The 16849-nt window shown below is 35.8% G+C and overlaps 1 protein-coding gene across 2 annotated transcripts; it reads left to right on the top strand.

The window, feature by feature from the left end:
- Positions 1-9226: 9226 nt before the first annotated feature.
- Positions 9227-13513, top strand: LOC116120896 (eukaryotic translation initiation factor 3 subunit B-like). Of its 2 annotated transcripts, XM_031406873.1 has the most exons (11): positions 9228-9484; positions 10003-10240; positions 10364-10510; positions 10601-10729; positions 10900-11028; positions 11111-11194; positions 11288-11412; positions 11522-11717; positions 11799-12331; positions 12531-12639; positions 12986-13513. In XM_031406873.1, exons 1-11 carry the CDS (start codon positions 9363-9365, stop codon positions 13316-13318), a joined length of 2145 nt encoding a protein of 714 aa, XP_031262733.1. In that variant the 5' UTR covers positions 9228-9362; the 3' UTR covers positions 13319-13513. The 2 variants fall into 2 exon arrangements, with proteins under 2 accessions (XP_031262731.1, XP_031262733.1); XM_031406871.1 differs by having other exon boundaries at positions 9227-9484; positions 10364-10729.
- Positions 13514-16849: the final 3336 nt, after the last annotated feature.

Below are 16849 nucleotides of genomic sequence, written 5' to 3' on the forward strand. Positions count from 1 at the left end.
AGCTTTTGCATACCTCAATTAATTCTCGAGACCTATTGAATATCCTACAAGGATTAGGTAAGTCACAATATTATTATAATAGGTAACCCTAAGATTTAAAACCAAAAATTTTAAGAAGGGAACAAACTTTTTTGACAATCTAACCAAAACCTATGATATTGATTTTTCCTTCACATGTTATAAAGTTTTTGTGAGTCTTAGAACTATTATAAAACCCTAGATGGGCATGCATCCTGATTTATTTATCAAAAAAATGTGCTCAAGTACCGTACAGAGATACCAGTGATGACCAACCTAGTACAACATCATTTGTGGCTGACATTTAAGAGTTAAAAGCTGGTGTGGACTTTGATTTAACATGTCGATGCAGGACCTCCATCTTGACAGTAACGGTTATGGAGTCCTTTGTTCGAAAAAACCAAAAATAGGTATCTGTTAACATCACGAATCACGATCATTATAGGAAGAAAATGGGAATACGAGGGTGAAAAGTAAGGACCACTTTCAGAGAGAACGGCCGATGGTGAATGATTGTTGAGAAAGCATTACTATTTACCTCTGTAGTTAAAGAATTCAAATATTAGTATTACATAAAGAGAGGAAACATCTCTTCTGATGAGGAAGACCTTATTATCAGGCTTCATTCTCTTCTTGGCAATCGCTGGGCTCTCATCGCAAAAAGATTACCTGGCCGAACTGACAATGAGATTAAAAACTACTGGAATTGCCGTCTTAGTAGGAGAGTGGAAACAAGTAGAGTGGTCAAGAAAATACCAAGTAGCCAGTCCACCGCTGAAAAGAGAACTTGAGAAGAAGAACAAGGACGGTGCTGCAAACGAAGACACTTTAAATACCAAAATATATATCCCCAAGGCAGTTACGGTTTCGCCATACTCTATTGCAATTGAGAATGTCGTGGGTTTCGGTACCATGGAAAGTACTAGGTCATCATCACCTTGCCATGGAGAAGGAAATATGGTTCATTTGATCTGCAACTTGCGTCTCCACTCCCTTAGTTAAGTCAAAGAAATTAATTAGCCATCATTGTAATTAAGATCCCTAGTAATTCGTGTTTTGAGGGTCTAGATTAGCTTTATACATGATATTAAAACAATGGATACAATATATCTCATGAAAATGTGCTTTGTTGAACTGTGTTAGAAATGTTTTTGAAAATAGTTTTCGAATATAATCCTAAACGTGTTTTTGAAAATGGATACTATATATCTCATGAAAATGTGTTTTTGAATATAATCAAGCATTATTATTACTGCCCATTTTGAAGATTAGTTTAATTAATGAAGTAAGTACTACTTGTTTCTTTCATAATTGTATATTACTGAAATTTGTTTTCATAAACAGATATCATTCCACTGCCTTTTTCATAATTGTCTAATTGCCATATTTGGTTTTTACGTGTGAGAGGGGTACTTCGTTATGGGAAGAGTTGCAGGTTAAGATGGTTGTGTTAGAATTGAGAGAGAAGCTCTGATACTATGTCATAATTAAGAAGGCAAGAAAGACAATTTGAAGAAAGTTTGAGTATACCAAATAAGCACTCAATCAGTGAATAACGATGCTGTGAAATCCTACGCTGACAATTATTTTCTAGGATTAAAGACCTTTTTTTTCGCCATCGTTAATTTGCTCTCAAATTTATATTTAGCAAGTTCATACAATAGGGCTATAATCAAAGAAAAAAAAAAAAAAAAACAAGATCATTTTTCTGTTGATTAAATATTCTTACGGTTACTCTTAATAATGTTTCACAGTCGTTTCAGGCTAATTATTGAACAGTTTTCTGATATTAATTACACAAATAATGTCGTATACATTATGTGTAATAATGTATACGACATTATTACACAAATAATGTTTTGTTAATTATTTGTGTTACTGTGTAATAATGTATACGACATTATTGCACAAAGATGCGTCCAGTACAGTAAGAAAGGTGTAAAATATAATTAAAACTCATTTGAACGTGAACAAAGACTAAAATAAAGTAGCATTAGGAAATTAAATCAAAGAAATTAGCCATCATATCATATTTATAGGACGTTTAATAATTGATGGCTCCATCAGAAAAATTAATCTTAAATTGTTTGTCATGAATGTTGATCTTGATTCCGCAGAATATATATATATATAATGGAAAGTCCCCTCTTTTTGTTGTTTAATTTCTGAAGCTGACATTGATATAACGTTAAGAGTTAAATTCATGTTGATCTTGGATCATCAACTTGCAAGAAAAAAAGGTGTACTGTTTTTTTTCTTTTGTAACGGTGTGTTCGGTAGTTTTTGCATACCTCAATTAATTCTCGAAATTTATTGAATATCTTACAAGAATTAAGTAAATTATAATATTATTATAATAAATAACCCTATTATTTAAAACCAAAAATTTAAAAAAGGGAACAAACTTTTTTAAGAGTCTGACCAACATCTATGATATTGATTTTTCCTTCACATGTTACAAAGTTTTTGTGAGTCTTAGAAATATTATAAAACCCTGATTTATTTATCAAATAAATGTGCTCAAGTACCGTACAGAGATGCCAGTCCTGACGGACCTAGTACAACATCATTCGTGGCTGCACATTTAAGAGTTAAAAGCTGGTGTGGACTTTGATTTAACCTGTACCACCATCTTGACAGTAACAGTTATGGAGTCATTTGCTCGAAAAAACCAAAAATAGGTTATCTGTTAACATCACGAATCACGATCATTATAGGAAGAAAATGGGAATACGAGGTTGAAAAGTAAGGACCACTTTCAGAGAGAACGGCCCATGGTGAATGATTGTTGAGAAAGCATTACTATTTACCACTGTAGTTAAAGAATTCAAATATTTTGTTTCACATCATTCATCTATATTAGTTAATATTTATTTACTTGATTTAGTATACAAATTTATTCATTCAGTCCGTGTCATAACAATTTGCAAAAAACATTATGTTTAAGAAATTATTATATTTAATATTAGAAAAATAATATAGTTATCGAAGAATGCATATTAAATTCATACACCAAATGACGTGATATCATCTTGACCATCGACTAATTATAAACTTTTTTTTTAAAAAAACAAAATGATGTCACGTCATTCGGTATATGAATTCGGTTCGCATTCTTCGATAACTGTAGCATAGCTCTTAATATTATTCAAATCATTTCATTCTCTACAAATTACCTTTTACCCAAGAAAAGAAAAAAAATCTTTTATTAGACATAACTAACTTTTCATATTCTGGTGATTTTACACTATATTTTTTTTTACAAATTCTTCTTATACATTATTTAAAAAAAAAAAAAAAAAAAAAAACTGAATTAATTAAGTTTCATATCATAGCTAGGCATGTTCCTAGCTAAACAAAAGTACGGAGCAATTTCAGAGTCAGTGAGAAAGGCAGATGGTGAAGGGCTGTTGAGTTCAAACCCTGTCTGAAGTTCAGTTCAACGAAGCAATAATCTTACGTGCGAAACTTCATTGTTACCTTTAAATGTGGGAAACTACTGCAGTCTTTAGAACTCAATACAATTCTCCTTAGCTTCGCTAGTAGCTGAGAAAGAAAAATGGGAAGAGCACCGTGTTGCTCTAAGGTTGGTTTGCGTAAAGGTCCATGGAGTCCGAAAGAAGATAGCGTGCTAACTAATTATATTCGGGCAAATGGCGAAGATAGGTCAACGCTGTCATCCCTAGACTTCGTACCAATTGAAGATAACATGCTAGATAAAGTTATTGAGGAGTATCAGCAGCTTCTGAACGTCGATGACAGCGTCCAATTTGATTCTTTTTTTTCTGTGTGATTGTTTCCTAAGATTTAGGAGCAGTTACATAATAAGTATCATTTGCAAGTTTATATACCTTCCCCGTTTGTAATATTATGGTAAGTAAATATTAGAGTAAAAGTCCTAGAGTCAATAAATTATTATAAAATTGACTATTTGTAATAATGTTCATTGATCAATAAAAGATATTTTATTTTATATCGTGTAAATCATATTTATATGTCCACTGTAATTGTATTAATAAGTGGTTACAGTCAGGTCGCATGTAACGAGCTGAGTTACAATATAGAGAAAATATATATATATATATATAGAGAGAGAGAGAGAGAGAGAGAGAGAGAGTATGCTGTTTAAGACTAAAGATAAGTCAATCCCGTAAATGAGAGAGGAGCTATTTATAGTGAGAGGATTCAAGGTAATAATCATAAGCATGCAGTCCGACAAGTAGGGTACAATTCCTAACCCGCTTCTCATTGGTTGTTTGCACGAGAAATATCATTAAATTGCGTAGGGCTTGGAAAGTTGGATGATTCCTAACCACTCGCAAGCCTGACATTCACCTGCTGTACTGACGAGAACCATACCTCTTCCATTATTGCGTGACATGGCAATGTCTAGACAACACAAATCCTCCCTGAATTCTGATTAGCTCTTGTTCACAAGAGTCCACATTAGCCTTGATTTTTTAGGCATAACAATAGTATTGATGTTAGAGAGAGATATTTCATTCCTAGACTTTGCACCCATTGAAGGTAACATGCTAGAAAAAATCATAGAGGAGTATCAGCAGCTTCTGGAATTTGAGGAGAATGTCCAATCTAGAGGTAGGCATTTGGGACTAGGGCCAAAAACCCAACACAAAAACCGGTCCTGGAGGCCTGGTCCCGTTAGTAGGGCCGGGCTTTGGCTCAAATTTTTTTTGTCTTTTTTCATTTTAGTCCCCTGCACAATTACATAAAACCCAATAAATTTAAAAAAACATAAATTACAAGGGTTAAAATAAATTTACAAAATTTATAAAATTTTTTTTACTAACCTTTGGCTGCAGCCAATGGTATATTTGTAAATTTTAACTTTTGATTTTCATTCCCCACACACCCCCCCCCCCCCCCCCCAACCCTATACTATACATTCGAAGATGGAGAGGGTGCGCACGGCTATCAGATTTATCGTCAGCGGTAGCAATAAAAGTTGGCAAGAGTACATCAAATATTATAAGCAAGAGGACCCACCGATTCGACCTTTGAAGTTATATACGGACATGCCTATTCGCTGGAACTCCACCTACTTGATGTTGGAAAAAGCTCTGCCAACCGCGAAACAAATTACAAATTTCGTCAACCGGAAGCACTATCCAGAAGAAGTTGTCAGCTATGATGATTGGGCGGTTTGTGAATTTTTTTTATCAATTTCTTCAAATTTTTTATGATGCTACTAATACATTAAGTGGTATTTATTATTCAACTACTAATTTAGTGTTAGATATTTTACTTCAAATTGCTAAAACTTTTGCTAAATATAGATATAATAACGATTTAACGGAAATTGTTTTAATGATGGAAGAAAAATATGAGAAATAGTGGTTAGATATTCTATTCTTATATGGATTAGGCCTTGTTCTAGATCCTATGTTTAAATTACACGTAGTTAACTGTATAATTACTGAGTTAGGCCAGCATTTAGGACATGATTATACGTCTTATTTGACTAACTTTAAACAAAAATTGGATAGCATTTTTTCTTTATATGAGAACAGGTACAATGGAAGTGGAAGTGGAAGTGGAACGTCTAAGAGAGAGGATCAATACCTTAATCTCCGTCAAGGATCGAGCAAGTGGATGTATGTGGAACGTGGCAGAAGTAGCAACTCCAGCTTGTATATACATGGACCAAATGAGCTGAATCGCTACCTACAAGTGGACTTGTCCTTTATGACGATGAAGGAGCAACATGATATGGATATTCTTCAATGGTGGAACTAACATAAAAGTCGATTCCCCATTGTAGCCCAAATGGCACGTGACATTTTATCTATGCCGGTTTCTACAATTGCATCCGAGTCAACATTTTCAACGAGCGGTCGGATTGTTGAAGACAAAAGATGTTTTTTAACCGATATGATGATTGAAGTGATAACGTGTTTACGGGATTGGACTCATGCAGAAAAAAGACTACAACAGCACTCTGAAGATCCCGAACTACTCAAACTCTTTAGGAATACAGTTTTGAATGATGTAAATATTGTTGACGATGAAAATGAATAATTTAATAAAAAAATTATTTAATTGTTTATTTTTGAAACGTGAATGTGTGAAATGTGAATTTATGTTAAAAATTAAAATTAACTATTAATTTATTTTTTATTTTTTTATTTTTTTAAATTAATTAAATTTTCAGAAACTTACTAATCTACTCCTAAAAAATACTAAAAACCCCCTATAAAATTTCATTTCGGCCCTAAAATATAAAAAAAGAACAGGAGAGAAAAGAAATTATCTAGACCCATAGGACCGATCCTAGGCCCATAGGACCAGTCCTAGGGACCGGTTCGAGTCTCATATTTCTCATGAGCCTGGGACTGGTCCCATTCCCAAAGGACCAGCTCTAGTCGTCTCAGGCCCATGAGCGACTGGTCCCATTCCCAAAGGACCGGCTCTAGTCCAATCAGATTCTCCATTTTCTTTGTGACTAATTCCTGTTGATGATCAAAGAGGAGGCATATGAATTGTTCGTCGGACTTGTATCATATCAATTAAAATAAAGTGAAGCTGCTGTCACATACCTACTTTCCTCATTTTCTGACTTTATAGTAGAGATGGCAATGGGCCCGACATTTTCGGGTACCCGGTCGGGCCCGGCCCGAAAGGGGCGGGCTTGGGCTTGGGCCTGGGCTTGATTTTAATACCTAACCTCAGCTACGGGCCGGGCATGGGTATATCTTTAGGCCCGGCCCGGCCCGGCCCATCCCATCCCAAAAATTTTAGTATTAATTTTACTAATTTACCCTTATACTATATATTTAATTACAATATTATCTTACATATATATATCCATTTTTTCCAAACCCTAACCTCAATTTTCATCCCATATTGAGGGTTTAACATGTTAAAATTGCTTTTAAATGAGTTACATGGGTTTGGTTCAACTTACAAAAGTGGATTTTACCATAACATATTATGCACAGCTGAAAAGTTAGTATAATCAAATATTATGGAGTTTTAATTGCTCACTTATTGCTTAAATTATTTGCAGAAATAGCTTCAATTAATATTTAAAAACTATTTCTAAAATTTGAAATATAAACAAAATTTGAAATTTATTAATATTTAAAAATAAACATTATTAAAAAAGGCGGGCTTGGGCCGGGCCTGTGGTTATAAAAAAACCCGTCGGGCTAGGCTTGGGCTTTGCCTATCATACCCGTAGTGGGCTCGAGCCGGGCTTGGGCCTATGTCATGAGGTCAGGCTTGGGCCTAGGCCAAAGGGTACCCGGTCCTGGCTCGGCCCATTGCCATCACTACTTTATAGTATGATAAATATTAAATAATACTAGTGCTATGCTATTTTAACTCCACTCCTTTTCTTTTCAACTTTATTCAGACTTTAGAATCGGACAAACTAATTATAGTACACAATACAACAGAAAAACAAATGTCTTATGTCTCAATTCATATGATCCATTGCTTAGATTCTCTCTACCCTCTCTCCAAATAATTGCCCTCTTTCCCCGTAATTTGCAGGTCTAATTACATTACTCAAGGTTTGCAGTTTTAATTTGATAACTTGTTGTGTATGTAGATGAACACGTGCTTACAATTTCCTCGCAGATTTAGTTATTACAATAAATAACTTTGTAATGTTTTGAATTATAATGTAATTATTTCTGGGTGATCGAGTGGTTTGATAATAACTTTTGGGTGTATTACTAAAGAGGTCTTGAGTTCGAGTCTCTCATTGGTTGTTAATAGAAGTAGCCATTGAAACTCTTATTGGATTGAAGGGTCTAACCGGTCCAACCGGGTTTCGTCAAGAATTTCGGCTCATTAAGAGTTAAAAACCAGTATTTTCATTTAAACCATTTTTTACTGTTATCAGACCATCATAATAGTGTCAGACTGCTGGTCCAACCAGATTAGATAAAAATCTGATCCAACCGGATCAGATAAAAATTAAAAGGCAAAATCCCTGCCTTTTTCGCTTCAGCCTTCGTTTCTTTAATCTTTCATTTGTTTCTTCGTCTTTCTCCGGCTTCTAATCCAACTTCATTCATCTTCTCTTCCACCTTTATTCATCTTCAGTTAGATTCAAGCTTAGAAAGGGAAAGAAAAGAAAGATAAAGGAGAAGATATGAAGAAGCGAAAGAAGAAAGTAAAGAGGACGGAGAGAGAGAGAAAAAAAAAAGATGAAGAAGAAGAAGAAGACCTGAAGACACAGAAGAAGAAAGAGAAAAGGAGGTGAGAAGAGAGGAGAATAGGAAAGAAGTGAAGAAGAAAGAGAAGAGAGAGACGGCAAAAAAGAGAGGGAAACAAATAATAATAAAATAAAGAAGAAGAAAGAGAAGATGATGTGACATAAATATAAAGAAGAAAGAGACGACGGAAAGAAAGAGAGGAAAAAAAAATGAAGGAGAAAAGACGAGAGAGAAGATGAAATGACATGTGAGGAAAATATATATATATATATATNTATGAAAGTTCCAATTGACTGTAGAGAGAAATAGCATCATCATACTGGTGCAAAATCTAAAATTCTTTCATTAAGATATTTGGTTAGTGCAATAGGATTCAATATTTCATCTGTTTACGTGTTCTAAATTAATTTTAACCCACCCATGGGTAGTGAACGGTCGGAAATGGTATAATCCACAGTCTCAGGTTCTAATTTCTCAATTAGACGTATGATTTATTTAGGGGATTATAACGGTAGATTATTGTGGGATAACGTTCTGCGGATTATAAATTAGAAATAAAAACAAAGTATTTTTTTTTTTTTTTAAAGTTCAAATAATATTTAAACTTTGAAATTATTTTATTTTTCATATAAAAAAAGGACTTCGAGATTTTATAAAAAATAAAGAGATGAAAGATGGTGGAAAATGTAATATAATATTTCGCTAATTACAAACTAGAAATCTAAATATAACTATCATTTCTAATAACTTTAAATATGGAGATAATTTGTGTAAAGAAATAAAATCGGTGTATTTAATTATTGGGGTGACCAATTAAATAAAATTTATTTATTAAAATATGTAGTGTGTTTTATAGTAAATAAATATAATTTCTCTTTTATTTAAAGTAATAGTCCTAAAGTAACGAAGAGAAAGGAACAACTCCATTCCGCAAACAAGATGGATTAAAATTATATTGGGCCTAATACAACCTGGACCAATTCAATCCAATCCACACTCTTTTAGTTTTTGATTAACACTCCGCCTGAGCCAAAAACCCTAGAACTCTCTTGCTCTTTCTCTCACTCTGCGCAAAGGGCATCAATCTCTTATCGTCTACAGAGCACTACAGCTGGGATTCGGCAGAATTCCTGGCTGAAACTAAAACCAATAGCAATCATGGGGGACGTTCTGATTATGAACCAGACGGAGGAGCTGGCTTCTCGTCTCGGCATCGATCTCACTCAAGTTGATCTCGATTCTGTTCACGTCCCACCCGGCGAAAATTGTGGCATCATTAGGTATGATAGTTCACGCGTCTCTACTCTATTCTTACCTTCGTTTGGTTTGCTTGCCAAGGAGCTGTAGGAAATTAATAGAAAATTTAATTCCTTATTTTTATGCTGCTGTGTTTGAGTGCTGTTTTGTGATTACCTGGCTTCGTGGAGTTCAGTGTCTGTTATTGTTTATTAAATCTAAACGCTGTGAAAACTTAAGCTAAATAAATTAGGGTTTTGTTTTTAGGTTTAAGGTAAATCACGCATGTTGTTCTACGTTGAGGTTATTTCCTGTTGGATAAATACATATTTTTTTCCAAGGCCAAACAAACAATAATATGGAACAGATGGACCGAACTTTTACCCTACAACTTCTGCGTGGCCTTACTAAGCTTTAACACGTCTGAGTATAATACTGAAAGTTTTCTCTATTTTCGTTTCCTCTGTTTTTATTTTTAATTTCTGTCGGTTAAATTTTCTGTTTACTTTCATAACTCATTTGTGTGTGATTTAATTATGGTCTATTGTATTCTTTTGAGTAGTGATGATGACGATGTATACGAAGATGATCAGCAGGAACTTGATTCTGGGTTTGGTAATATTATTGTTGTTGATAATCTACCCGTTGTTCCTCGAGAAAAGTTTGAGAAGCTTGAAGGTGTTATTCGCAAGATCTATAGTCAGATTGGTGTTATTAAGGAAGATGGATTATGGATGCCCGTTGATCCTGAAACCCAGAAGACTCTAGGTTACTGCTTCATTGAGTATAATACCCCTCAGGTATTTATATTGAATTGTAATTTAGGATATTTTGAATGGCAGTTGCTCTTTTCTCAAGGTTTTAACTCTAAGCTGTAGATGCTGGTGCATGAAATACTAATTCAACTTTGGTTTCTGTTGTAGGAAGCTGAGCTTGCCAAGGAGAAAACTAATGGTTACAAGTTGGACAAGGCGCATATTTTTGCGGTGAATATGTTTGATGACTTTGATAAGTTTATGAAAGTTCCAAATGAGTGGGCTCCACCAGAATTTAAGCCATATACACCAGGGGTAATTCTTTTAATAAGTAATTTACTTGTTATATTTACCCTTTTTTTTTCTCTGTGTGAGCTGATGTTACTTGCTTGTATATCATATCAGGAGAATCTCCAGCAGTGGCTCACTGATGAAAAAGCACGAGATCAGTTTGTGATTCGTGCTGGCACTGATACTGAGGTTTTATGGAATGATGCAAGGCACTTGAAGCCTGAGCCTGTTTACAAGCGCACTGTGAGTGAACTCCCCATTTGCCTGACGTTATCGAATGACACTGCATTAATATCTATAGTTGTATCTCTTTTTGTTATTTCAAAAATATTGTTTCTATACAACATAAGTCACAGTTTCCTTTTTTATTAAATGATGGTTTGATGAATGACTATAGTCTGTTTCCTTCACAGTACTGGACCGAAAGTTTTGTGCAGTGGTCCCCTCTAGGTACTTACCTGGCCACAGTTCACAGGCAGGGTGCTGCTGTTTGGGGAGGTGCTGCTACTTTCAATCGCTTAATGCGTTATGCTCATCCTCAGGTGAATTTTTATTCTTGTTTCATACTGTATCTAGCCTTATCTCTGGCTCTTCTTCTATAAAGTCTTACTGGCACAATTGCAGGTTAAACTGATTGATTTTTCTCCTGGTGAGAAATATTTGGTTACTTACAGCAGCCAGGAACCAAGTAATCCTCGTGATGCGAATGTGAGATGTTTTTACTCCACTTATTTCTACTTCTTTTTATTGTTGATTATTACCTCTGAGCTGTTCCTCATGTGGACTGAATTTAACTTTTAGAGGGTTGTTTTAAACATCTTTGATGTGAGAACTGGGAAAGTGATGAGAGATTTTAAAGGAAGTGCTGATGAGTATGCAGTTGGAGGAACAGGAGGTGTTGCAGGAGTGTCTTGGCCTGTTTTCAGGTGATTTTTCTTTCTAAGCAATCTACTTGGAGCTGTGAAGAGCTTTGTTTTTGTCTTCTATGTAAAAAATCTTCTCCAGTACTGATGGATTAGTATGTAAATTTTCCAGATGGGGTGGCGGGAAAGATAAGTATTTTGCCAAACTTGGGAAAAATGCGATCTCTGTCTATGAAACTGAGACCTTCACTCTTATTGACAAGAAATCCTTGAAGGTTGAAAATGTTATGGACTTCAGCTGGTCCCCAACTGATCCTATTCTTGCACTGTTTGTTCCTGAGCTTGGTGGTGGAAACCAGCCTGCTAGGGTGAGTACTTACTTAAATATGGAGTTGCATTTATATTTTCATATGATTAGTTCTTATGTCCGTCTTTCATCTATTTCCTAGGTGAGTCTTGTCCAAATCCCCAGCAAAGAGGAGTTGAGGCAGAAGAACCTTTTCAGTGTCAGTGACTGTAAGATGTACTGGCAAAGCAATGGAGAGTATCTTGCTGTCAAGGTTGATCGCTATACAAAAACCAAAAAAAGCACATACACTGGCTTTGAGTTGTTCCGAATTAAAGAAAGAGACATACCCATTGAGGTTTTGGAGCTTGATAATAAGAATGACAAGATCATCGCCTTTGCCTGGGAGCCAAAGGGCCACAGGTTTGCGGTTATTCACGGTGATAGTCCAAGACCTGATATTAGTTTTTACACTATGAAAACCGCAAACAATACTAGCCGGGTATCAAAGCTCACTACTCTCAAGGGAAAACAGGCAAATGCTCTTTTCTGGTCACCGTCTGGCCGTTTCATAGTTCTGGCCGGACTCAAAGGTTTCAATGGTCAATTGGAATTTTACAATGTTGATGAGCTTGAAACAATGGCAACAGGTGAACATTTTATGGCGACAGATATAGAATGGGATCCTACTGGAAGGTAATTTATGATGATAACTGTTCCATGGCTTCATATCGACTGAATTTAACTGTGCAACTGTTCTAATTAGTCTCTGGGAAAAATGTGTTTTCATTTCAAATAGCTTGAAGGCTTCTCTCTTTATCTCTCATTTTTGTTTGTCTCTTGATATTTACTTGTAATTTAGTTGTGATTGTATTTCCTGTTTGCATTTTTATAGGTATGTTGCAACTGCTGTGACTTCAGTTCATGAGATGGAAAATGGTTTCAATATATGGTCCTTCAATGGCAAATTACTTTATAGGACTCTGAAGGATCACTTTTTCCAGGTAAGATGAGTCATTATTACTCTGTTTATTGAAGGTTGATATAATTCTATCAACCAGTTGTTTATTTTATGTTATGCAATACTTGGAAGAAATGATTTTCATGATTTCTCAGTTGTAGAGTACTTCGAGTTACGTTTGTAAATTGTGTGAAAGGTGGCATTGATCATAAGTGTAACATTTGTGCATAATGATCCCATCTCATGGGGCCCTTTATTTATTTTTATTTTGTTTCGCTCTGGCAAGTAGCTATAATAAAAAAGTTAATTATATGTTTGGTTAGTGTAACTGTTGGATGTGGACTGTTCTGATCTGATTATTTTGGACTTCTTTTTTTTGATTGTTACAGTTCTTGTGGCGGCCAAGACCACCATCTTTCTTGAGTCCTGAGAAGGAAGAGGAAATTGCAAAGAATTTGAAGAAATATAGCAAGAAGTATGAGGCAGAGGACCAGGATGTGTCATTGCAATTGAGTGAGCAGGAGCGTGAGAGGCGGAGAGCATTGAAGGATGAATGGGAGAAGTGGGTCAATAAGTGGAAACGCTTGCATGAGGAAGACAAATTGGAAAGACAGGGGTTGAGGGATGGAGAAGCCAGTGATGAAGAAGAGGAATACGAGGCTAAAGAAATTGAAGTTGAGGAAGTGCTGGATGTTTCAGAGGAGGTGGTTTTTTTTGACTAGTGAGTGTCTAAATTGCTATTTTTAGAAAGCCGGAACCTGCCTTTCTTCAGATTACAACATGCAGCAGACATATCTTGTAGACAAACAATTTAAGTGGAGGTTTTGAGAAGCTAATTACGATACAAAGGGATGACATAATATTGATTGTCAGGTCTACTAGAGATGGCTTTTCTTGCCGTTGAAGTTTGAAAGAGTCCCCTGGGAGTAGTGTTTGTGTTTACTACTTCCCCCCCTTTTTTTTCTCAATTTAATTTCTTGAAGAATTTTGTTAAGTTATGACTAACATATTTCTTGATGTTATAATGCTTTCAGATGCCAATCAATTTTGTTGTCTGGTTATTCATTTTTTGGTTGTAACTGCAGTTATGAATGGATATCAAAGTAGTAAATTTCTTTTAGCTTTTTAATCAAAACAATATATGGTGGACTGCCAAATGCCTATCACACGAGTGGGATTTTGTTTGAATATCAGGGCGTTCTTTTGAAGGAAGCATTTTGTGAATAGAATAATGCATCTGACAGGAACAATGTCTTGTTTGTTCATTGAAACGGACCTACACCCACTACATCCAGAAAGCTAATACTGTCTTCTAATGGGATATGGTGTGGAAGTGCTTAAAGAATTTTGGTGTTAAACGTTCCTCACTAGCAGCTATTTCCCACACTGTAAATCCAAATATTGTTGTGTAGTTGCTTTCAGTTTTATGGGCAAGTTCTTAAATGCTAGTGGAAGACGAAAGGGGTCAGGACTCAGGACTTGTTTTGGGTCATTCTACTTGAAGCGGTGATGGAGCAAGCACACCAATCAAGCTAGAAAATAATTAATTAATAATATTAGGTCTATAATCTAACTTTACAACCTTCTATTGCAACTCCCCTGACATAGCTAGTTGTCATTGGCCAGTTTGTATAATAGGTCCATATGCTTGTATGATCCCATATTATCTATAAATAATGTCGACAAAATAATTATTCACGATAGGAATAGAGTACTTTGAAAAAAACAAAACACACGCAACCTATGTTAGGTTTGTTTGTGTACAAGAGTTTAGATATTTTAGAATAAGAATGATGGTCCACCATGGCTTGTTAGTAGAACCACTTGCAAGTTAGTAAAATATTTGGGTAGTAATTGCTAAATCCCCTAATGCGGGTATCTTTAAAAGACAAAAGATATTAATTAAAGGGATTCTAAAATCTTAAAAGCTTTTACGACATTGGTGATTCTATAATGGCCACACCCACGACACAAACTGTCTTTAGAAATTACATGTGATATGATTCATGAAAAGTATTTATGGTGTTGAGATAATATATGTTTGATGAAACATAAATAAAAGATGGATAATAGAGATTTTTTTTAGTGGTTCGGATGCTTAAAGCGAATCCTACATCCACTGTTATTTTATTATTCTCTGACTATTTTTATGATATTGTCTATAAGGCGTACAAAAATGGAGAAATACTTTATTTATAGAGAAAAATAATGAAGCTCAAATCTATGTCTAGCTCTCATATGTCCAACCTCTCTTTTTTATGAGGAGAGGTGCCCATTTATACCTTTGAAGTCAATGTAATGAGTGATTTTGCAAGTTGCCTTGACACTTGAGAACCACTCCTTAATCTTTATCTTAAAATGGGATAGGATTAATATAAAATATCTCTTGGAGGCGGTTTGGGTTTTTGACAACTAATACTACAATGTCTTTAAGTGCTCGTTAAGCTCTAATTGGTGGTGTTGACATCAGTGTGTATTTTTGGCACAACAGAAGAACCACCCCCCCCCCCCCCCCCCCAGTTTTTGGAGTGTGTAATTGCACTTAAAAAACTCATATCTTAGATTTGAATGGCTATCGCATTATAAGCTGTAGTCTTGAATTGAAGAGCTCGAACTATGTTTGGTGTGAATCGTGATCGGGTGTTGAGAGTTAGGACTACGATCTGAGCGCTTGGAGTGATCCGAAGTTGAGGGGGATCTAATAGCTAACATAAAATGTCTAGTAGATGAATTCCTAGAGACTAAGTAAGAAGCCCAAACGCACGGCTCAGAGGCCTTAAACGGACAAGCCAACTTAAAACAGCCATAACTTTTGATCCAAGAGGAGTTTTGGAGCTCGTAAGATATCCATGGAAAGCTCATTTTGAGCTCTAAGTCATGGAAACCAAGGAACCCAATTAAGACCATTTTTGGGGATAAAATCCACTGTTTCGGCATGTTTCGGGGGCTATTCCAAGTTTTCGATGCGTTTTTTTTACGCTGGCAGCTAGTCGCATCTAAGAACTGAGAACTAATCGCGATCTGAGAGCTAAGAACATGATTTGAGGCTGTTCACAATCTTAGAGCTGAGAGTTGATCGCGATTAGATAGGGGCTCGATTTGAGAGCTTGAGGTGTGCGATTTGAACAATCTGATGCACGCGATCTCAAGCAAATGAGCTAGCTTATGAGCTCAATAAGAGAGCATAAAGAGCTCGATCATAGAGCATAAATAGCTCAATCTGAGAACTCGAGAGCTCTTTAAGATCCGAGAGCTTGAGAGCTCTTTGTGATCTTAGAGCACAAGGAGTTTGATCAGAAAGCATATAACACAAAGAGCTCTGATGCGTGCGATCTAGCCACGCGATCCGAAAGCTCTAACACGTGTGATCTGCGATCTGACCATGGGGTTTGAGAGCTCTAACGCTTGCAAATTGCAATATGGCCAACTGGTCTGAGAGCTTTGACACATGCGATCTGTGATCTGGCCACGCGGTCTGAAAGCTCTGATGCGTGCGATCTGCAATCTGGCTAAGCGATCTAAGAGCTCAGATGTGTGCGATCTAAGATCTGGCCACATGATCTGAAAGCTCTGATGTGTATGATCTGCGATCTACCCAGGCGATCTGAAAGCTCTAATGCATGCGATATGTGATCTAGCCACACGATCTGAGAGCTCTGACGCGTACGATCTGCGATCTGGCCACTCGATTTTAGAGCTCTGATCTGGAACATGCTTCAGTATTTTGACGATAACTTGAGACCTTGAATTTGGATGATTTTTAGACCATTGGAAAGCTAACTCGAAGGGATACAACTCTTGTGTTTACCGCTTTGCCAGATTCAGACTTTATCTTGCTCAGATTAGCACATCTGATAACATGAAGATTTTGAGGCTTGTTGGAAAAACACGGAAAGCTGGTGTGAATCATTCCCTCCCTTTAGCGCCAAACTGTTGATGCACGATTTTGATACCAACGAATCGCACGTGCAAAGTGCTAAGTTGTCCATAGAAATTACATGTGATATGATTCATAAGAAGTATTTATGGTGCTGAGATGATGTATGTTGGATGAAACATAAATAAAAGATGGACAAGAGGGATTTTTATAGTGGTTCGAATGCTTAAAGCGAATCCTACATCCACTCATCCATTGTTATTTTATTATTCTCTGACTATTTTTATGATATTGCCTGTAAGACGTACAAATATAGAAGCTTAAATCTATGCTCAGCTCTCATATGCCCAACCTATCATTTTCATGAAGAAATGTG

Source organism: Pistacia vera, unplaced genomic scaffold (assembly GCF_008641045.1).
Source record: "Pistacia vera cultivar Batoury unplaced genomic scaffold, PisVer_v2 Contig95, whole genome shotgun sequence".
Classification (NCBI taxonomy): domain Eukaryota; kingdom Viridiplantae; phylum Streptophyta; class Magnoliopsida; order Sapindales; family Anacardiaceae; genus Pistacia; species Pistacia vera.